At 39.0% G+C, this 24,678-nt stretch overlaps 1 protein-coding gene across 1 annotated transcript; it reads right to left on the reverse strand.

Moving 5' to 3' along the window:
• Positions 1-8,436: 8,436 nt before the first annotated feature.
• LOC129746813 (voltage-dependent anion-selective channel-like) lies at positions 8,437-15,488 on the reverse strand. The gene is made up of 5 exons (XM_055740698.1): positions 15,328-15,488; positions 10,876-11,195; positions 10,552-10,779; positions 9,474-9,682; positions 8,437-9,403 (listed from the first exon to the last, which is right to left on the reverse strand). Exons 2-5 carry the CDS (start codon positions 11,193-11,195, stop codon positions 9,312-9,314), a joined length of 849 nt encoding a protein of 282 aa, XP_055596673.1. The 5' UTR covers positions 15,328-15,488; the 3' UTR covers positions 8,437-9,311.
• Positions 15,489-24,678: the final 9,190 nt, after the last annotated feature.

Consider the following 24,678-nt stretch of genomic DNA (forward strand, 5'->3'; position numbering starts at 1 on the left):
TTTCGCTTTGTTCCTAAAATCCGTTTTTAAAAACCTTTGTCACCTTTCACACAATCTTCATCATTCTATCCAGATTAGAACTTTAATACCGTAATACTTTTGAATATAATTTATTACAGTCTAACATACTAAAAGGTCTTCCCATGAACATTTTTTTAAAAAAATAAATCTGAAACGATTTCGGTTCTCCCATGTATTCCCTTTACTTAAAGAGTTAGATGTATAAGATGCTGACTCAATTATAAGCGGTTCTTCTTTAGGCTATCTTCATTCTCCAATTGCAATCGATAGCAAAATAAAACTTGACAAAATTCGAAAGGACACATTGACAATGAAAACAAAATTTCTCCCATTCAAAATATCTTGTTAAAAACTTCTGTCTTCCTTTTCTCAATGATGCCTTCTTTGATTTGACCGATGGTTCATTATCTTGTTTATTTTGGTATTTTCTTTGTCGATATCTTTACCAATGACCGTGCACCGACCGAGTTCAACTATCATTGTCAAATTTGTTTTCCCTTTTTTGAAAGTTCATTTGTGCCTTTCTCAGTTCATTTCAGAAATCAGTGAAAATTTAAATTTCGATTTTCAACTATCAATTTTTTCTTTGAAATTTTCGAAAATTCAACTTTGATGTGAAAAAATTGCTTTAAGCAATTGAAAACGAACGGTGATCGCGTAACGAATGATAGGCCTTGCTTTAGGCCGAAATTCATCAACCGCCTGTGCACGTATGGACAATGTGATCCTTAAATCATGTAAACTATCATTAATTCGTGCAACCCAACTCGATGGGGGTTTTGCTGCCTCGTGAAGACCTTGGCTGAGAAATACAGTTGGTTCCAGAAACTGACCTCACCGTGTGAGACACATTGAACGTTGTCAACGAAGACCTCAATTCAAAGCACATCGAACCGGCAGCAGTTCCTCTAACCCTTAAGGACTACAGCTGGGGAATCCTCAACTTTCAGTTACCAGGTATGACATTTACGACATCGGTCGTTTTAGGCGGCAATTGGATTTGGCAAAGAAAATATGCCACACGAGCCATCGCCCGCCAGATTCAGCATGATCATCGGATACAACACAACAGCAAAATTGGAATCCAGCAACATTATGCTGGGCTTTGATCGTACCTCAGGCAAAGGAAATGAAATGATAACAAGCACAAGTCTGAAATTCATGAAATTTATGTTCCAGACCTAAGCCCATTTTTCAAGTCCACATCCTAATCCAAATCTCAAGTCCGAATCCGAAGCGCAAGCTCAAGATGTCCAGGTAGCAGATGAGCGAAACAATTTTCTTCTGTTTGTTTAATGTTTGTCTAATAAAAAAAATATTTTAATAAATAGTTTAAATAAAATTTTCCAGTTTTCGACATTCAATTTCGAATCCATATGACATATTTGAGTAAGTAATCTATTCAATTAAAAATCAAGACTTAGACAAAAAAAAACCGATTAAGTTACACTCGTTTCATTCAAAGAGGTCGCTTGGCTAACAGTTTGTTCGTTTAGCTCAATAAAGTTTAACGTTTTACTTATGCTCTTTCTACAGTATATAACCAGAAAAATTCTTTAAAAAATTGAAAAAACTCAGGCATTTGACTATTATTATTATATATTGAAAAATCTAGGAAAATATTAACACGGACATTGTTTAACTTTAGTTATTTTGATCACATATTTTGCTTAACTTCATTACATTAGCCAAAACTTGATTAAGAAGAAAAACAAATTCCTACTTTTGTTGCGATTTTCTCTCGCACTAATTCGATCTGACCATTCACTGTTTCAGGTTAAGTAACTTATTTTTATAACGCAATCGATGGCTCCAAGTTGTAAAATAATTCTGCAAGAATTATAAAACAAATGAATGATTATTTCTAGTAAAAGATAGCTGCATACTTACATCGACATGAAACGAATTAAGAAGTAACGTGTGTAAAGCTGACGTAACCTTGCTCCGAGATTTATTACCTTTTGGCGAGCAACTTCCTTCCGGTTGCTATTAAATCGTTTTGAGCAACTTTAAGTTAATAGTCTATCTACAAAACTTACCATATTCCAAGGTGCCAAGAATCTGAGAGATTTTAACTGAGGGCGGCTTATCAAAATGCAGTTAGTCTTTACTCCCAGTTCTAGTTTTGATATTCAAGGGTTAGGTTTTAAAAATAGTTAAAAACCATTAATATAATTTGATCACATTTTTTTTAAACTGTAGATTATGGCCCTTATTCTGCGCCGCGCGTGAGCTTTTTTTTTTCCGCTTCGACTGCCGACGTGTACACACGTGTGTCCTAACAGTTCGCCAGTGAATAAGTGTGCTAGAAAAAAAAAATTATTCAAATTCGGAAGTTATTTTATTCCCTCCTTGTTTGTTGAAAACACCGCACGAGTGATAAGGTGTTCAGACCATTTTATCTCCACCATGTCGGTGGTTAAAAATCCACCGTGGGGCGGTCAGCCTGGCCCCTCCCGTCAACAAAATCGAAGAACTTTACCGTCCTGGATGGACCCAGAAGGTCTTCATGGGGAAGTTCAATTCCTCACCCTCAAGCCGGCCGAAAATTCAAAACTCCCCAACCCATTCATCATAGCCAAAACCTTGGACCAAGCTGCTGGAAAAATATATGCTGCCAATCCAAGCGAAGGTGGAAAATGCTATCTCCTGAAAGTCCGTAGCGCCGATCAAGCAACGAAACTGACTCTCATCAATCAACTTATCGACGGGACACCTGTGTCGATTAGTCTACACCCAACACTCAACGTCAGCCAGTGTGTTGTCTCATGCCGGGAAGTACTCGGAATGAGCGACGATGAATTAACTGAATGCCTAGCTGATCAGGGAGTTACACGCGTGTATCGCTTCCTGAAAAAGGTAAATGGTGCAAAAGTACCAACGAACACCATGGTCATTACCACGAAAGGATCCACACCCCCAACACACATATTCTTCGGATACATCAGAGTACAAACCAGGCCATATTATCCCCGTCCCCTGTTGTGCTACAACTGTGGCAAATTCGGGCACACTAAACAACGCTGCCAAGTGAAAGCTGCTTGCTTAGAGTGTGGCGCCGCTGAGGTACATCCAGAGTGTTCCAACAAAGCACATTGTCTCAACTGTGGCGGTTCCCATTCAGCAATCAACCGATCCTGCCCAAAGCAAATAGAAGAGCAAGCCATCGTCCGGATCCGCGTGGATCAGGGAATCTCCCAAGCTGCTGCCACAAAAGAATACCATTCCCACATCGCAACCGCCAAAAATGATAGCTCTGTTCAGAACCGAATGGATGCTATTAGGAACAATATTGCAACCGATGAAAAGGACCAACGAATTAAGCAACTGGAGAAGGAAATTCAGGAGCTCACCACACAACTGTATAAACTACAATCAGCCACGGAACGAGAAGCAGAAAGCGAGGAATCATCAATCGAATCCGATGACACCATGTTTTCGGAATCCAGCAACCCCTTGTCTACACCTAAAAGAAATCGAAACCGAGAATCATCAGAAGAACGACAATCTAAATCAGATATGGAACTCGAAAAGAAAAATCATCAGTCATCAAATCCAAGCCAACCAGCCAACAAAAAATCCCGCAAAAACAAATAGCTCTCCCCTCATTCGATCTGTCCCACCTAGGCTTCCAGTACTATCCGGTAAGTCTTATCTTTTCTTTTCCTAAAAATGGCCTCTATAAGCAATATCACTCCGGCTACTGACGAACCATCAAGAACTACACAACTAAATGAAGCCGTTACCCCCACAATAAATACCATCACAACAAACCCTTCCCCTGAACCACATACACCGCCACCTTCCCAAAGAAAGAAATATACATTCGCCCTCCAATGGAACCTACGAGGTCTGAGAGCCCGAGCATCAGAAATTCAATTATTGACTATGAATTTCTCCCCCATCGTCCTAGCTTTTCAAGAGACCTTGGTGCGACAAAACCAAATTCCTCAAAATTACATAAAAGGATACCAACTCCACCTCAACACAAATCATGGTCAAGGATCAGGTCTTGCTATCAAAAATGGTTATCCCTATACCACAATAAATATAGACTCCCCTCTCAACGTAGTATGCATCCGATTGAAGTCTCCTGTAGAAATAACAGTTTTGTCCATTTACATACCCCCCGACAAGCCCATTAGCGATTACTGCAAAGATATTGAAGATCTATTCCAACAGATCCCTCAACCAGTTTTACTGTTGGGCGATTTTAACGCACATTCAACCAGCTGGGGTTGTTCTCGAAATGACACGAAAGGACTTTTTGTTGAAGATTTCTGCTTTAGCAATAACCTAATAATACTCAACAATTCATTACCAACTCGAATCGACCCTTCATCCGGAAATACATCTGCTTTGGATCTGAGTCTAGTTTCATGGCACTTTGCTTCGAAATTTACTTGGAGGACTCTGCAAGATGCCCACGGAAGTGATCACATTCCCATCCTGATAAATCTCGAAAACTCCACTCCTCAAGTTGCAACTAGGCCTCGCTGGAAATATGAAGATGCGGACTGGACTAATTACCAGATTGAAATCGAAAGGGCCCTCGGAAGAAATCCTCATTACACCCCAACATCCTTTATTAAGCTCCTATTCGAAACTGCTCATCTATGTATACCACGAACAACTGGCGTACCTGGAAAACCATCAGTCCCCTGGTGGAGCCCAGAAGTCAGAGACGCTATTAAGCTCCGTAGAAAAAGACTTCGCGCACTCAAACGTCTACCAAATGATGACCCAAGAAAAGACTCCGCTCTTAGCCAGTTCAAAGCTGCCCGCTCAGCCGCTCGAGCGATCATAAAAGCTGCAAAAAGCAAATGCTGGAAGGAATTCGTCGAAGAAATAAACCCCAACACCCCATCCGCGAAACTCTGGGAGAAACTTAAACGTCTAGAAGGCTCAAATCGGACTAGCCGATACCACCTGCTGCTGCACCAAAATTACTCCAGCGATCCTTCGCAACTAGCAGAAGCTTTTATTGAATACTTCTCCTCCGTTTCTTCAGATTCCCCACCTAACACTCCTCATTCTATCGACTTCGATACCGATCTGAACCTGGAATATAACTCTGACTTCACTTTGCACGAACTCAACATTGCACTTCAGAAAGTTAAAGGTCGTTCTGCAGGACAGGATGAAGTCGGATACCCTTTATTGAAAAATCTTCCACCAGTCGGAAAGATAACTTTTCTAAACATATTGAATGAAATTTGGCAGACCGGAGAATTCCCATCTCAATGGAAAGAGGGACTCATCATCCCAATCCCAAAACCACACCAAGATCTCCATTTAACAAACAGCTACCGCCCCATCACTCTTCTGGACTGCTCTGGGAAGATCCTGGAGCGAATGGTTAAACGTCGCTTGTCCTCCGTTCTAGAATCTGAAAATCGACTAGATACCCGTCAGTTTGGATTTCGTCCTGGGTGCTCTACTGACGATCACCTCACCACCCTCGAAGGCATCCTAGACGATGCCCTCGAAAACAACCAACATGTTGAATGCCTCTCGTTAGACCTCTCCAAAGCCTTTGACAGGGTGTACAGACATAAAATCTTGTCCACGTTAAAAGATTGGGGAGTGCTTGGTAGAATGGGCCAATTCGTTAAAAGCTTTCTGACGGACCGGAAATCCAGAGTCTTTATCGACGGCATGGTATCTTCCTCCCGGATCATCTCAAACGGCGTCCCACAAGGTTCTGTATTGGCCCCTACTCTATTCCTTATCGCGATGCAATCAATTTTCAACACTGTTCCTGGAAATGTCAAAATCTTGGCTTACGCAGACGACATCACACTTCTTTCTGTTGCTCCTTTCTCGAAACTTGCCAGAAAACGATTACAATTTGCTGTAGACAAAGTATCTAATTGGGCCCCTACGTTAGGTTTCACTTTCGCTCCAGATAAATCAAAGTTAATGCACTTCGGCAACCGGAACAGAAAGCTGAGTAAGCTCCCACCAGTTACCATGAACGACAACTCTGTTCCTCTAGTTCACTCAGCTCGCATCCTAGGAGTCTGGATAGATGATCGATTAAAGTTCATCAACCACGCTAACCGCGTTCGCAAATCCACTTCCCTTAAACTTAACATCCTTAGAAAAGTATGCAGCGTCAGAGGAGCTGGGTCTCGCAAATCGTTATTTCTGTTCCTGCACGGATGGATATTACCCACAATGCTTCACGGTCTAGGATTGATCAGCAGAGGAGGTGACCGCATCTCCAAACTTTTGGAACCTATGTACAATGAAGCAATTCGTATCATCAGCGGTGCCTTTAGAAGCAGCCCTATTGTATCACTGATGGCTGAGAGTGGGCAACCACCTTTTGAATTCATCCTCACCAAAAACCTCACCATCAAAGCAATAAGGTGGCTGTCATACAATAGACATCCCGGAATTCCGATGATCCGACGAGTTGAAAATGCTCTTTTAGAGTACCAAACATCTCTTCCAGATATTGCACCTCGTCTCGAACCTAGACTCCGCAAATACAACACGCCAATCCCGAAAGTTGACACGTGTCTGCTTTCAAAACTTCGCGCTGGAGTAAGCTCCTCAGTTGTCTTGCCATTTTTCCACCAACTGGTAGAGAGGAAGTACAAAAATACCCCAAAATTCTACACTGATGGCTCCAAATCAACCGATGACCGAGTAGGATGTGGTATATTTGGCAGTACAAGAAACTTCGCACTTGCACTTCCATCTCAATGTACAGTGTTCAGCTCAGAAGCCTATGCTGTCTTAAGAACTGCCGAAGATTTATGCCCATCATCTGGTTCCGTCATCTTCTCGGACTCTGCTAGCGTGCTTAGTGCCGTGTCAGCGGGTAACACAAAACATCCCTGGATTACTACCTTCTCTGAACTCGCTATCCAGAAAAGTATTACCCTGTGCTGGATCCCTGGTCATTCCATGATTCCCGGGAATGAAGCTGCAGATCGTCTGGCTTTTGAAGGCAGTCAGATGACTCCTCCAAATATTCCTGTCCCGCCGTCAGACATCACAAACTGGATAAAAGACAGACTATCCCTACTATGGGCACATCGTTGGAACACCTGCCCTGAGAACAAACTAAGAGAAGTAAAAAACTGCACTCTGGCATGGACTGATCGAAACACATTTCTGGAACGGAGAGTACTTACGCGGCTACGCATAGGTCACACCAGACTGACACACGGTCACCTAATGGGTAACGATGATCCTCCCGAATGTCACACTTGCAAAGTTCCCGTAACCATCAAACACATCATCATTCAGTGCCCGATATATCACCAGGTCCGGTCGGACTGTGGATTGGCTCAAAACCTTCGGGAAGCACTCTCAAATGATCCTGAAGACGAAGAGAAAATGATACGCTTTTTACGAAAAACCAAATTGTTCGGAGAGATATAAGATAAAAGAAATCAACAACAAGAAACAGATCTACAACACTGGCAACACTAGACGCACTAGACAGACATTGCAGGAAAGGGGATGAATAACGTCCAGGCGTTAAAATCCCAGGAAAAAAAAAAAAAAAAAAAAAAAAAAAAAAAAAGCCGCGCGTGAGGTGACAATAGTCGAGTCACCTTAACGTCACGGAACTCTAAGTCACCCAGATTATACTCATAATATTATCGAAGAACTTTACTAGTTACCTTATTTTTTCAAAAGGAATTTAACAGCAAGCTGTCATTCTCCCCAAAGTCACCTTATTCCGATAGTCGGTGTGACAGTTCCCTAAGTTCATCCGAAGTGACGTTCCTCATCTAAAGCGTCTCCTGGAATTGAGTGATTCGACTATCGCCATCTCACGCGCGGTGCAGAATAAGGGCCTATTTTTTTTTATTAAAGGGTTTCATCAAATCATCAGATCGAGGAAGACCCCGAAATTTGAAATTATGAAAAAAAGATTTAGATATTAATCGTTTTAGGGAATTAAATTCAACAGAAACTATTTTTATTTTAAGAGGCAAAGCTCCCTTTAGTGATACCAGAAATAGACTTTTTCTGTTGAATGTTTGAAAAAATTATAGAATTTTATTTCTTTAACACTTAATTTAAAAATCTGACCTTCAAAAACTTGGTCCTTTAAAATTTAAACAGCTATAACTTGCCAACCATTCCACCGATTTTTACAAAATCCGTCATTTTGAAAAGAGAGGCATAAAAAATGCTGTTCCCCAAGTAACACAAGAAAGAGAAAATATAACAACCCATAAGATGTGTTTCCGTAAGAAAAAATATATGTTAAATAATTTATTGTGTTGAGAATATGAAAACGGTAATATCTTGCTTATACTGTTTGAATACATCAACTATCATTTAAATAAATTTAATCTATTTAAAAAAAAACGAGTCATAAAAAAGCTCTTAGTTTAAAAGAGGAAGTATGGAGTAATCTCAATGTAAGTGAAATCCAAGGGTAAATTTGCTGAGGCAATGGGAATATTTCGGTTGCACTTTTATTGAACTTCACTTTTCTATACAACATGACAGGATCTGCACACGTATTTCGTGCTAACATTTTAGAACTTTTCCGATACCTGTTACGAAGTACGACCGTACGGTTCTGTATCTTTCTCAACCAACCCACCGAAGTTGTCGAAATATTGGCAGTGGAAAGTGTTGAGGAATTATTTTTTTAATTCCATCGATAGAAAGCCGTTTTTGTTTTTTTTTTTGTAATCAATGTTTATGTGGGTGAATGTGTGCTATCAGCAAATCCTGTGTCTCTTGGTAGCTAACTAATGAGTTGGGGTTTGGTTTAAATTTTGCTTACGCTGGAACGTTTTGTGGGCCAGTGGCTTTGCGTAGTTTTATTCTGACTTGTTAAATTTGAGTAATGCCTTAACTTTGTGTCGTTGACTAAATCTCTGAAGGTAGCAAATAGTAACTGTAACCACTTATCCAATTGAAGCATTCGAAGGTTAGTAGTGTTCGAGTGGACTGTTTAACTTACTAAATTTTTCTCATCAATGCAATAAACTTCCAACGAGTTATTTATACTTTACTGATTTTTTTGCCATCTTTATTTGATTTTTTAAATTATTATTTTACCATCTTCGGTGTACAGTCAGCTGCGTAGCACCGATTCACTAGTAATCGCACAGAGTTGGCCCCGAAACCAGGGGGAATCATCTTCCTTCAGACACGTGCGCAGTTGTCTTTCTTCTTGATGCGAATGTTTTCTTACTTCTTTTACTATACGTGGTAATTTGATGTTTAGTTTTGTTTTTTTTCTGTTTTTAGTTATTTAAGATTTGAATCTGTTTGTTAAAACACGAACACGATTTCCTAGCGGTTTAGGCTTCGAGTTCCAGAGCAACGCCAATCTTGTGTCCACCAGTGTTGAAGCTCTTGCCGTCAATCATCGTGGACAGCGTCAGAGTAATACCTTTAAAAGGAAAAAGAAATGAATATTTGTGATTATTGCTAGAGAGAAATTCTAGTAAACTGATACTTACCATCGCGCAACTTCTGTTGGTAACCGAGTCCAATTTGGCTCTGGTTGTTGACCTTGGCACGGACGCAAGCATCCTTGTCCAGATCGTACTTGGCGGCCAGACCGAATTTAGTTGCGTTAGAGCCCGAGGCCCACGACAGCTGAACACCAGTTTCAAGCTTGTCGCTGCACCGCTGATAGATCAAGCCACCGAATTCGCGGCCATCGTTACTGTTTAGAAGAGAAAGAGCATTTAATTAATGAATATTGAATAGACATTAATATTGATCACAAATAAAGTTGTGTTTTGACATCTTTCATTGATTGTTTAACTTATAAAATTGAAAGTTTGTAAAACTATCACACGAAAACCATATTTATGAAACGAGAGGTGCTTGAAATTTCATATAAAAAAAAAAAAATTCTAATGACTTGAATTATTTTTCATTTCTAGGAATATCAACTACAGCTGGTTGATCATTATAAATTGAAAAAAAAAACATTTAGATTTTAAAGTTCAATTTAAAAAAGTGTCTTTTTCAAAAGTAAAACATTAAATAGTGGAATAACTTTAAATCAAAAATAGAAACTGATAATATATTAATGTCATTTATCAATCAATCAATTTTCACTAAATAATAAATGACACGGTCATTTCGTTAGTTTCATATATTTCCTGGAATTTGCAAAATATCGGGAAGACTTTCATGACAACGAAGTTGAAAAGACTTCAGCAAAATGCCCGTATGCTAATCACGCGAACTTGTGTGTTTACGTGATTTCAAGATAAACACGGGCACCTGGTCATTTCATTTACTGCCGCATCACACGACTACAGTTACGTAACATATTTTTCAGTAAATTTCATCAGCCAGAGAAGACAGTTCAATATCATACGCATCTCTCATTCGAGTTTTTATCTTATCACGCAGTGAAAAATATATTACATGTATTGCCGAGACTGCTAATGAAAATAATATATGCTTTTTCAGAAATAACGATTGTTATCTGTGTACATGAGCTAGCTAGCTTCCAAAGCAAACAACTTGATTTGCACTATTTGTAGACAGATGGTTCAAGATCACGAACAATATACTTACACATTGGTGTGCAGAATGAAGTCACCGGTGGAATAACCAAGGGCGAAGTTATTGGCAGTAACCTTCGACTTCTGCGAGTCAAATGCAACCTGGTAGCCGGCCAGCCAGCCCTGATGAGCGAACACGCCGGACGCATTCACTAGTGGTCCCGCCAGGTCAACGTTGACATCTCCATCCAGACGAACCTTATCGTGTGAGTAGGACGACTTGAAACGTCCGGTCTTGCTTCTGTAGGACAAAGTGAAAGTGGTATCGTTAGTGGCCTTCCGGCGATACTTGTAAGATGCTCCAAAGCCAAATTTAGCTTTTCTAATCGTTTCATACCCAGTTTGTGGTGCGAAGGAACCATCGAAGGACAGCTTCAGTCCCTTGACCAGCTGGTTCTCGATGGACACTTCGGAAGTCAGGGTGTTGTCGGTGTTCCACTTTTCCGAAAAGTTTAGACCGTACTCTTTGACTTTGTACTTGGTTTCGAGAGAACCGAACACTTTTCCGTTGTCCTGGTTTGATGAACCGCTGGTGTTGAATTCGACACCGGAGTTAGTCTTCGTCTTAACATCCAACTTCCACATGCCAAAGTGGTAGCCCTTGTTGAAGACATCGCGGGCCTGCTTGCCGAGATCTGCGTATGCTGGTGGGGCCATCTAGCAATTATAAAAATGATAAAATCAATGTCCTACATTTTATTCTTGAATAACTAATACAATCAATAATAAAATCATTAAATTGAGCGAGAGTCATCTTATGCTATTCAAGTTCAAAGTTCACCAGGAGTTCATTGTTCCCTGACGTAAAACCAAGCCGATGCCGCAAATAGTAAACATGAACAGATTTCACATTGATTACTTATATCAAATCAAGAAAACACGTCTGCTAAAATAACTTTGAGTCCCCGGGGTGTTCCTACATGTGATTTGAAAGCATGGAAGCAGAAAGAGAGAGACATGGGTGTTCGTTCTATTAATAAGCAAATCTACTCTTGTTTCTGTTTGCGCGCTTCAGTACATACAAACAAAAACTAAGCATTTGGTATTAAGAATCACATGTGCAGCGGCTTAGTGCTAGCTACATTTGATAAGTAGAGTTCAGCAAGTTAATGATTTCGTCCTCTAGATTTGCTGTTACCATGTCAACATTAGTTTTTTATGTTAGAATTGAAGAAGGAATAATAACTAAATTATCCAGCCAAATTTTGTTCATGACAGTTTTACGTGGTTTTGAAGTTTTTTTTCACTAACTCGAGTCTTCTGATTACGATTTTGCTGGGAAGAATAACACCTGCTATTAAATTCCTTAAAGTTTTTTTTAATGAAAAACATGCCAAAAACTTGATAGTATACTACACAGAATACTTTTAAGTATTTTCTTCAAGATTCAAATTCATTTGAAAGCCATTTTAATACAAACCGAAGCGATCTACAGAAAGTTCTTTCCGCGATCATAAACGCGGCAAAATAATCATTGTGAACTCATTCTGAAATATTTTATGTGTTATCCTTAAGATTTAAAAAATATAGCATGATATTAATACTCAAAAACTTAAATCTTAAGTTTTTCATATAAGTTTTTTTTATAATTTCTTGGCCGGATAAAACACTTTATCGTAACTGAACGAAGAAAGTCACAATTTATTTTTTTCTGTTTAAAGGTATTAATTGGCTTGAAGATCTATTCTTGGAATTGTTTATTTACCGAATTCAACAGTTAAAATACTTATTAAACACGTACTAATAAATGAGGCACTTGGGATCAGAGGGGTGCAAGTGATTTTTTATCAAAACTGAGATAAACTGTTTTTTGGAAATTTGAAGTATAGATCAACATTCTGTAGAAGACACAGGTCGAAAAAAAAAATATTTCGATATTTTTAGGCTGTTTTAAAAATAACGTGTTAATGGAAATCGTGTTTCGTTTGGTGTCAGAAGGGTGCAAGTGCACTTGCACCCTTCTGACACCAAAGGATTAATCATTTAGGCTGAAAACAAGTAGTGAAAAAACAAACTTGGAATCATCATCTAGCTCCGACTTTTTAAGATTTTCTACTGGTTCTGACCAGGATAATCCAAAGTCCCCAGATAGAGAAAAGATGAAAATAGATTCAGATGAAACTTCATCGGCAGGTTAATAAACATGAAAAATCTAATTGTCATGTATATAAAAAATTCTAAAAGGTTTGTTTTTTTTATGGCAAATTTAGCTTATGCTAATAAGGATAAAAGGCAGACACAAAACGCACGTAACAACAATTTTTTTTCCAAATATATCAAAGAAAAATCACTAGGATGAAAGCTCAGGGGAATCAGATTTTTCGATAGGCTCTGATCATGATGTCACATACTATTCCAAGAAAAAAAGAAACTTCGGAAAGTTCAGATCAGTCGTTGTCGAAGATTTTTTTTATTTACAAGTAGTTTTATTAAGGCATTTAACTCATAAAGTTTTTTTTTTGTGCCGAGTATTCACTTCACTTTTGTGTGGTGTTAGTAACGTTGTCGAAGATATTTTACAAAAAATAACATTAAGTCTTTTAAGGAATATTTACATAACATTTTTGCAAAGGAGCATGGTAGGATTGGACCAAATAAAAGAAAAATGAAACATCCACGTTTCTTTTGGAGAATCAAAAGTTGCTGCTGCTGCGGTTGCTAACGAGAATGAGTCCACTTCTGGAGAGTCAACTGGCCATTCCTCAAGACCCCGAAAATGCCAATGAAATCAGACAGTCTGGAAACTCAACTTGCGAAAAACGAAACCAAGGGGAAACGTTAGTTGATTCTATAGGAAAAGCGACCAGCTAAAGCTAAACAGTTGATTCCAATGGATGAACACATAAGCAGGTATTCTTGTGTATCCATTAAGGAAAAAGGGAGATTGGAAGTTTTCAACAAATTCTGGGAATTAGGATCGTGGAACTGGTAAACCTCGTTCATTATGAGTTGCATGGAAATTTGTAGCCCGAAAACGCAGAAAATCAAATGTGTGAACAAAAACAAAACAGCTATTGTCATACTGAAAATACTCGTTACATACAGGTTCCAAAAGGATGCGATCATATTGTTTGGAGTCAGAGGGGTGCAAGTGAGAAAAATCAAAAAAAGTAGTTCGCCGTTTTAACATAAATATCACAAAAACTTTGGTTTTTCTTTCAGAATTATTCATTTTAGACCTCTTGAGGCACACTCCATCGAAAATTGGGTAGAAAAAGCGATTCGATAATTTTGATTTAGAAAAAAAACTTTGAGGCCCGTTTTCTCGAAATCATCATTTCGGCACTTGCACCCCTCTGATCCTAAGCGCCTCAAATGTAATATTTTAAAATTATTAAAATATTTGAACTTTTGTGTAAATCTATCGGTAACAAGGGTTGTCATCAAAATGCTAGGTTTCATAACTCGTCGTGATCTAAAATAATTGAGGTTTTGTGTGACCACCAATAACTCTACCTTACTCATCCTGAAGAGGTTGTGTTTGTCCTCAAAGGAATGTGTAGATATTCATCAATGCACCTACGGTTTGTTTCGATTAATTTTGATAACACTCTATTTCATTGATGACGTAATTTATCTTTCATTCATCCACTTGAGGCCGGCTAGCATGATTCGTGAGAGTTTTTCGATAGGTTGGAGAGCTACAAACGCACACACACAAACCCAATCATTTCAGGCTTTGGCAAAAAAAAAACAAAAAATATTAAAGGAGAAAAATTCTCTTTGAAACTTATTGGAGAACTTTTAAAAGCATGTGTAAGATACGGTTCCGCTCAACTTCGAATCGGCATCCGGTTGAAAAAATTTATGCCATTCATTTATGGAAAGATTTTATGAATACTTTGCTTTCTAGCTACCTGTATCGAGTAGATGTACCTGCTAGATGAATTAGAGGTATTTTCTTGGAATAATTACATAAGCTTTCTTAGGGGTCGGTCGGCTGATCCATTTCAACTGTCGTCATAGGCATACGTAAATGTGTGCCTCTCTAAAAAAAAAACAAAATCTCTCGATGCATTAAACGGGATAGTAAGTTCAGACGGGGCAGAAAATTTAAAATAGAAAACTAAAACTTGGTGTTTTGGAACATCATTTTCAAATATTTTCCAGCAAGAAAGAACTTTCGTTTCGACCGATTGTTTCTATAATATATGCCACACGACTTGACTAGAAACAAACCCTGCCAATTTAAAATCTTATCCCTGAAAGAAAAAAACATTTGGGAAACAAGTGCAATTGTGTGAGTATCAATTGTAGTCATTTGGGTTCCCCCGGCAGAGCGCCATATTGGTTTTCTTTTGCCGAATCTGAACTTTCTACTTCATGCTTGACGGCAAATCGCTCTTTCCGGCCGCAATTTGGACTTATTATCTGGCAAGGCATCAATTATTCTTGCGGATTTCTAAGAATACATAATAGTAAAAATTGTCAATCAATTGCTTTTGCTGACCAAATTTTCGAATTACACCATTTTCGCAAGATTTGGCTGCATTTTTCGCTGCGGCCAGATACGTGTTATTGATCGGTTATGTAACCTAGTTTAGCCGACTTATGAAATGTCTCCAAAATGAGAAAAATCCAGTTCATGAGTTCAGTAGTAGATATCAATGTTAAAAGATTCATATTTACAATTATTCAAAATTATATTAAGAAAAAAACAACGGAACCGTGGTAGGCGCGGCTTATAATTCATGATTGGCGAGCAGCACATTTTTTTCTGTCAGGCGGTTCCTCGCTGCCCGTTAACAAATTATCCTACCTGGCCATCACAATCTAAAACTGTACTTACTTTTAACTGATTGAAGAGATATTTTCAGAAATTAATTCCACGCGGAAGTCCTTTAGGGTCTTTTCACTGAAGGATAAAATGCCACACGCTGCGCACTTTTCACACTCGACACCAACGCTGTCGATGACGGAACTTTCAAGACTGCTACGATTTCTCTCTCGTGGAACGGTGATGAAGTGATGTGTCTCCGTTTTGTGGTTTCGATTCATTTCTCTTTTCTTCGCAGACCGCAGATGGACAGCATACAGCACTCAACACGCAGCGTTGCCACATTTAAATCTGTATTATCGAGCCAAAAAATCTTTTTAATCAGTATAAAATCCCAAAAATCTGTATTGAAATCTTTATCAAATATTTCCATTCCGGATACTTACGCTCAACTACGTTGACCTTTTTATTAACCTGATATTTTGTATACGAGAACCGTTTTTGGTTTAACCACTGACCATACTGACTGGACACTCGATTTCGTTTTCTGGATAATTTTTCCAACAGTACGCAATGTCGATTCCAGAGTGCGCATCGATCGATTTGAAGAAATGCTATCCCAGTTAGGAAATGCCACCCAACTTTAAAACAAAAACACGCAATTTCTACGATAAAATCGGGCTAAATAGGACCATTTTTCCTACAGGGCATTTTTTGTCAAATTTGTCAGGTTCGCCACCTGCCGTCGGTATTGCGAACCTGCAAAATCTGACAACAAAAAATTAGACAGAAAATGATTGAAGTTTTGTTCTAAGTGTCATGTCAGTGTGGTCAGTGGTTTAACTTTGCCGATTAATTATAACAGACAAAATACATGTCCGCTAAGTGTGAAAAATAAGGTCATGCAAAGTTTAAGGTCAACATATCCCGTTAAATACAACGATCTGTAATCTTCTAGGGTTTAACAACCAGTTGGGATTTGAACATTGTGTCAATAGTCTTTACCATTAAAAGTTACATTTCTTTTAATGCAATGACCAATTTTGGTGTACGATTCTTAAACACAGGTTTTAAAACATTCTTCAACCCTTTGCTTGTTGTCTTGCATTGTAACGGTTCTGAACTCTAATCTGGAAGTTTTTTCTTATTGGCAAGCGTGATAATTGATGGATGATTGAATCATCAAAGTAGATGATTATTGATTCACTCGACGTATAATCAAAATATCTTCAAAAATCTCTGATTTTCTGAAAATCTATATAAATTTCTAATTATCTGTAATCTGTTTATACAGATTCTGTGTTTGAAAATTTTCAAAAAATCTGTATACTTACAGAAAAATCTGTATATGTGGTAACGCTGTCAACACGGTCACATTTTTAGGATGATGTGGTGGTGGTGTTGGTTATTTTGATAGGATTTTTTCTCTCTTGGTGAGAGAATGTAACGCACACTATAAACTTCAATGAATAAAAAGAATTTAAAATGCATGAGAAATCAGAGAGAAAACTACACGGAAAATAAAAAAAAGGTAAAATTTACCTTTTTGCGAGGTGAATTTTTTCCACCCCTCTTTCGAGGTAAATTTTACCTTTTTTTCATTCACCTAGCAAAAAGGTAAATTATACCTTTTTTCAATTCACCTAGCAAAAAGGTATATTTTACCTTTTTCGCATTCACCTAGCATAATAGTAAATAATACCGTTTTCCCATTTACTGATTTAAAAGGTAAATGCTGGTTGGTTTGATTGGTTTCTTCAATAAGAATTTAAAAAATACAAAATTCTATCAAAAATTATATTTATTGGAGATAAATAGGGACTGGTAATTCGGCTTCGCGTTCTTCCGAGCCGCCGTGGCCGCTGAATACTCCTGCGTTGCGTACATTCATGACCTCCTCTGTTCGGCTAATCCGGTCAGGTTCGGCTTTTCCGGCTGGAGGATGACGTGGAGGATCGCTCTATGGGTCGATCTGAAAACAAGAGCAAGTATTATGACGAGAATCAGCACAACAAAATGATATCTAAGAAAACACTTACCATTCTATTCCGATTTTCACATATTATGCACAAAGTAAAACTTGTTCCTGAATGACAAAACAGCTTAACCTCAATAAACGGGTTCGGCGAATAGTCACTTTTTTCGAGAAGAATTGTACCGTTTTGTTTAGCTCAATCCAGGTCAACTTCACCTCGCTACGAGGTAAGTTTTACCTTATTTGGTTTTACCTTTTTTTCTAGGTGAATTATACTTTTTTATTCAGCTCAATTCAGGTGAACTTCACCTCGCTACGAGGTAAGATTTACCTTTTTTGGATTCACCTTTTTCCTCGGTAAATTGTACCTTTTTTCCAACCTCGATTCAGGTAAATTTTACCTCGCTGTGAGGTGAGTTTCACCTCGAAGAGGTAGAAGCTACCTTTTTGGCTTTCACGATCATTTACCTTGGCTATCTCGGTAAATTTTACCTTTTTATTATTTTCCGTGTATTGTCGATAACACAGAGTTTATTAAAACACAGATGCAAATCAAAGGTTTAAAACCAATAGATTTCATAAGTTGCTTTGCATGATGTTTTTTTATGTTTTGCTTGCATGAAAATCTCCCATAATAAATGGACCAAAAATCTGAATACTGCAAAACTTTCAAAGCGCTCTATATTTTTTCGCTGCGAGAGGCTGTCGCTTTCTGGGATTTTCAACCTGTCAGAAGATTCATCACTAGTACATAGGGAAGATAAGGGCAGAACGAGCACCCAGGGTTTTTCAAAGGAAATACGGATTTTCTTAAATAAATTTTCACGAGGAACAATTTGGTAGATCTAGTATTAATTTTTCAGCGAAAAATAAATCTCTTTATGACCTTAACAGAAAAAGTAGAATTGAAATGGAAAAATGAACATAAAAAATATTACAGATCAATGGATTTTAAGAAAAGTTATATTTCGAACATAGTCCAGATTCATCACAGCCAACACATCCCTCACTGGAACGTCAGGTGGTTTTCCTCGGGAACGAAAGGAATCTATGAAGTTCGTTCTGGTGACAGGGCGGTCCTCACAACGACCAAACAATAGGCTCGATAGGGCTGAACAGAAGGCCGAAATCTGTAATGGAACTTCAAAGTTTCAATAAGAACTTAAATTTTGGGCTGAATAAAACAAACTTCAGAACATTGATTATGCTGATTAAGCTAGGTTTGACCCTTGTAACGAGACCTTTAGTTGCTTGGGCAATGTCGACCATTGCTCCAAGGTATTTCAGCTGCTGTTTCGAAGATGTCGTGTGTCGTCCAACAGTAATCTCCATGTGCGGCACAACTCCCCAGCAAATATTTAAGAAGGTATATCCTGCCTATAGCTCTATAGGTGAGATTTTTTTTAACGAACCGGTCAAGGAAAAAAAGGGAGAGACCGGATAGAGTGTAAATTAAAGGAACACCAATTTATCGTGAATCAGTTCTTTTTAAGATAGCTCAAATCGTTAATGTCGAATTAGAATCTTCTCAACTTTTTGAAGATACATATGTATATTTACCAACTGACCAAACTGCTGTCCGATTTAATATTTTTTCAGGCAAAGCTTGTCGTAAATGGATGATAGAAAATCACTCAATACCAACGTACCATCATGTCACCATCTACCGCCCAGTTAAGCGGTTTTTCAACTTCAAACATGTGTAATAAAAAAACGACGGCAGATTTTTATTCGCTTTCTTTTCCAATACATCTCAAAACTGCTCTACTTTCAATTAAAAATTTAGTGGAATGCGAAAAATGTGCGCTTTTCAAAATAATTAACTAAATTTTGAGGTGTTCAACTGGCCCTATTACCGCCCACTCGACTTTTTTGGGTATCAATAAGGTTTTCTTAAGGAAAAACTATCTAACAACACGGAAACTGTTCTTTTTAGTATTTTCCATGTAACGAGCTGTCAAAAGCATTTTGAGGAACTTGAGAGAATACATTTTGTGAAATTTTTCCCGCAAATTTTTGACAAATTGTAACAAAGCGCGTTGACTGACAAAATGATGATTCCAGGCAAACAGCCTCAAGTAACCGGTTACTTTCAGCGATAAAACATCATTTTCTAACATAATCGAACTAAATTCTTCTTATTATTTACACATTTGACACAATACATGCGTTAAAAACAAAGAAATTGTGCGTGACCGGTCATTAGGAACCCACACTTTTTTTTAAACACCAATTACCGCCCATCACTAAACGCTTCAAAAAACAACAACTATTGAAAAAATCGGAAATTTTTCGATGCAAATCTATTCTACGAAAATAAAACTATCGTTTCAAGTCGATTTTAGGTCAAATAGGTACTATCTTGAAAACAAAAACCCTTTTTGCCCTAGGAGTACAGTAATGCTTGAGATTGCTCAAAAAACAAAACACCCTTCGCTTGGGGATTGGATGTTTACATTTCGACACGGAAGGCCAATTTTTAATTCTTGACGAAAATAATTGATTAATTTTAATAGTTTTTTCGTCTGTACTGTCGCTATATGTTTTGATTTTAACGTGTTTAGTGAAGTAGAGTGCAAAAATCATAAGTGCCAGAAATTTTAAAGTGGATTGTGACTAAAAAGTCAAAAATGAGTGTGCAAGGTGCTGCTCCTCAAGGAGCAGCATCAATAACAGCAAGTTCACCTAACCTACAAAATAGGAGGAACATAGATGATATGGAAACCACGGAAACAACAGAAATTAGAAGGAACGACCAGCCACCAAGCACCGGATTGGTAGAAAAAACGAGAGTTTTTAAGAACTACCAGTATAAATCAACAGATGGACGACCATTTAGAGTGATATTGCTGATCCACTCTTTTTTTCTATTTCTGCGATAGCTGATTTGGGCTCCCGTAGGGTACCACTGTAAAAAAAAATTACAGTATTCAAGAAAAAAATTAGCATTGTTCTACATAAGGATTATTTATCGACTGAAATTAAATCGGATGTCTCAATATTTCCACGGAAGAACGAAACACACGTGTTGAGTCGTATAAAAAGTGAACAGGAATGAAAATTTATTCTTGACGTTTCTCTTACAGGGTTGTATTCAGTGATTGCTCATTCGGGGTTGCACACTAAAACTTGAGTAGGCTAATTGGCACTAATGACTACCATGTTAACACCCCGCCTCAATTAACTACTCCTAACATCTCCCTGAATGCGCTAAACTTGGATGAAGCTAAGCCCTTAGTCATGATGTCTGCTAATTGCTTATCTGTTGGAACGTAACACATCGTCTACGTAAATGAGCACATACACAACCACACCATCTTTGTTCGAATAATACAGACAGTGATCATGATTGCTCCGACGGAATCCCAACGTAACGATGAAATTGTGGAATCTCAAATTCCAGTTGCGGGAAGACTGTTTGAGACCGTATATTGCCTTCTTCAACTGGCACACGAGCTTGGTCCCCGCCTCAAACCCAGGCGGTTGGCGCATGAAGATTTTCTCCTCCAAAGCACCGTTCAGGAAAGCGCTTCGAACGTCCATTTGATGAACATCCCAATCTTCATGGTTCGCAAGCGCAAGAAGAATACGCACCGTCAACATTTTGGCTACCGGCGAATATGTTTCGGAAAAGTCGAAGCCTTTTCGCTGCGTAAATCCACGAGCAACAAGCCTGGCTTTGTATTTCTCGATCGTGCCATCACTCTTCTTCTTAATCCTGAAGATCCACTTACAATCAACTATTTTGCGGTTGACTGGTGATTCGACCAACGTCCAGGTCTCGTTCTTCTCCAAAGAATCCAGTTCTTCCCGAATCGCTCGCTCCCACTGCGGCCAATCCGTTCGCTTCTGCAGCTCCTTCACGTCTGAGGGAATACCATCGACAAAATTCTCCGCACTCAGAGCAAAAACAGACACATCCATGTCGTAATCGTGTTGCCAACTTGGTGGAGCTCGCTGCCTTCCGCTGCGACGGATATTCGATTCTTCAACGACGGTTTCGTCTGGAAAGGTGTCGTCCGTCTCGTGATACTCATCCTCGGTTTCAACATCCGAGAAAATATTAACGGGATTTGGTTCTTCAACACTCTCGTTCAAGACACTATCTTTCGAAACACTCTCGTTCAACACAACGGTATCACTTTCTTGCTTAAGGTTCATTTCCTTTTCCGGACGGAACAACAGTTCATCTTCGCGAAAGATCACATCGCGACCGATAATCACCTTCTTTCCGTTCCACAAGCGGAAACCGTTCGGAGCATATCCGACGAACATCACTTTCTGAGTTTTCGAATCGAGCTTCTTTCGTAACGGTTTTGGGACGTGTACGAAACAACTACTTCCAAACACTCGCAGATTCGATACCACTGGCTTCTTTCCAGACCATCTTTCCCACGGAGTGACATCATCCGGGACCGCAATAGTGGGGCTACGATTCAGCACATACACAGCAGCATAAACAGCCTCTCCCCACAGCTTCTTGGGAGCACCGCTAGCTTCAAGCATACATCGCACTTTTTCCACTATCGTCCTATTTAGACGCTCACTGACACCATTCTGCTCTGGTGTATATGGCACTGTAGTTTCCAGTCGAATACCGCGTTGTTTACACATTTTTCGAAAAGCTTTGCCCGTATACTCTCCTCCGTTGTCACAACGTAACCGCGAGATGCCCGTACCGAAATGAGTTGAAACCATAGCCTCATATTCCGAAAAACACTGTAACACTTCACTTTTGTGCTTAATAACGTAAGCCACCGTTACACGAGTAAAATCGTCCGTGAACGTTACAAAATACGAGCAACCATCCCATGTCGTGGGTGAGACCGGACCACAAACATCACTGTACACAATTTCCAAAGGTCGAATCGCTCGCTTCTCTGGCTGACTACGAAAAGGTTCTCTTGTCTGTTTGCCATGAATGCACGCTTCACATAAAAACTTTTCCGAATCGGTTGATGCATTACCCACACTCATACCCTGAACCATGTTCTTTTTCAATAGCTTCATAAGGTTATCGTTGCCCAAATGGCCAAAACGATGATGCCATAATTCCAAATCACGATTAACCTGACCTGTCAACAAGGCTTTCCCACAATCAATCTTCCGATTGCAAGAAAAATCCATGGCGTAGAGACGACCATAACGTCTGCCAGTCGCAACTACATCTCCATCCACATCGACAGTAACACAACCATTGAAAAACACTACCTTTTTACCGGTACACTCCAATCGCCTCAGCGATAACAGGTTCAATGAAAGTTCGGGTATGTACAGAACATCATCGATGGTGATTGTTATTGATTCACCATTCACAACCGATTTCGCGATTACACGACCTTTGAAATTTGCTGTCAAATTTGCGCCACTCTTAGCTGTTTGGATCACTACTGGTTTGTCCAATTTACACAAACTTTCAAAAACGTTCCGGTCATTCGACATGTGCTCCGATGCACCACTGTCCAAATACCACTTCAAATCCGCTTTTGAACCAATGACGGCTATTTCGGTTTCGACATCTGCAGCAACGAATGTGACTGTCTTATGGGCGGCACTAGCTTTTTGCACTTGCGGTTTCTTTTTCTTCGCATCTTTGCCACTAGCACTTTTATTCGGACAGTCAGCTTGCTTATGCCCGAAATTGTTACACTTGAAACACTTCCACTTTCCTTTTGCTTTTCCACTAAACGCGGCATTCTGGCTCTCCGTGTCTTCCCGATGGCCTTTCCTCTTCGCTTCCACATCCAAATAATTTCGGCGAACGAGATCCATCGTCAGGCGGTCTGACACTGCTTCCATAGCCGAGTTTACAGCATCGAAAGAAGTCGGCATAGTGAGCATCAGGTGGCAAATTGTGTCTTCTTCGTCTAAATTTCCACCTGCACCTTTGAGCTCACGCACTGCTTTGTCGAATTGAAGAAAATGGGTCTGCAAATCTTCTTCTTCGTCGTATTTCATCATCAGCAGCCGTCTTTTCAAGAGAAAGCGATTCGTCAAACTTTTTCTCTCGAAAATGTTGTGCAGTGTATCCCAGATTTGCTTCGGACTCTCCTTGTCTTTCACGTACTCCAGGTGACTGTCAGCTATAGCCTGGATGAGTACTGAACGACACTTGTTGTCCTGCTTCCTCCGCGCGTTTCTCAGAACTTCTTTTTCGGTTCTGATTTTCGCTTCGTCACTGGCAAGAATGTTCCAAAATGGCTCCTCTTCCGCTGCCACTTCAACACAGCGCAACACGTCCAACTGCTGCAGGTACGCCCGTACCCGGAAGCTCCAGTTGTTAAAGCCTGTGCCATCGAATGGCCGAATTCTGAGGGATCTGGCTTCATCCTCCATTTTCACGCGCGACGACTACAATCGATCACTTTTTAACAATTCCGACCGCGGGTTTGAGCTGGGCCCATAACCTCTCAATATTTCCACGGAAGAACGAAACACACGTGTTGAGTCGTATAAAAAGTGAACAGGAATGAAAATTTATTCTTGACGTTTCTCTTACAGGGTTGTATTCAGTGATTGCTCATTCGGGGTTGCACACTAAAACTTGAGTAGGCTAATTGGCACTAATGACTACCATGTTAACAGGATGAACAAGCGGAAAACATTGAAAGATGATTTAATAAAAAGTTGTCAAACAAACATGTATAACAAACATTATTATCGGATTATCTTTTGTTTATAAAACAAAAATTGTGTTTGCCTTGAGCTTGGTCAATCAGCGGTCAAAATCACGGAAAAATGATTAAGAAAAAAAACTGTTTGCGATGGGGTCAATCAGCGGACAAATTCACGAAAAAAAATGAAAACCTGTAGTTGTTTAAATAAGTTTAGAGTTCGACGACACGGTAGCGATCATTCATTGAATGTTGGATTTCGTGCTATGTTTTGCAGTCGGAGTTATCCGTATAAAGTTTAACTGAAAAGCGGTTAGCGTGTAGAAAACCGTCAGATTTTATACTGATTCGACAGATTGCACAAATTTCGCAGTTATGAGTGCGCAGTCCAATTTTTTGCGATGCGAATGGTATTATTTCCTATAATAGATTATTCACCGTACACAACTCCTTTTTTTAACTTCTCATATACGATTTGTTACATTTTACGACAACATAATTGAATTCGACCTGCATATAAAGCTAGCATATAAAGTATCAAAGACGCATTTATCGCATCAAAAATCTTCGTCATGCCAAATTCGTTAATTCTCAGGCTATGGAAAAATGTGTTTTCAATAATGTAGATTGTTTTTTGTTTTGTCTGGGATTTTAACGCTCGTAATTAATTCAATCTCCATGAATACTAAGAATAATAATATTTCATTCCGATGACTTCATGTGTCCTCTCTTGCAAAATAATGATTTGAAGATTGATTCAAGTATTTACTTCTTAACTTTTCAATGAAATTAGTGAGTAAGAGTGAATTTTTTAACTGTGATTACTCCTCCGGC

This window comes from Uranotaenia lowii, chromosome 2 (assembly GCF_029784155.1).
Source record: "Uranotaenia lowii strain MFRU-FL chromosome 2, ASM2978415v1, whole genome shotgun sequence".
In the NCBI taxonomy this organism is placed as follows: domain Eukaryota; kingdom Metazoa; phylum Arthropoda; class Insecta; order Diptera; family Culicidae; genus Uranotaenia; species Uranotaenia lowii.

Bases quoted from the DNA above. Each gene is read 5' to 3' on its own strand.
- LOC129746813 (XM_055740698.1), bottom strand. From the start codon at position 11,195: ATGGCCCCACCAGCATACGCAGATCTCGGCAAGCAGGCCCGCGATGTC. The intron at 9,683-10,551 runs GTAAGTATATTG...TCTTCTAAACAG, and splicing joins TTCATTCTGCACACCAATGT to TAACGATGGCCGCGAATTCG. The intron at 9,404-9,473 runs GTAAGTATCAGT...TTCCTTTTAAAG, and splicing joins CCAACAGAAGTTGCGCGATG to GTATTACTCTGACGCTGTCC.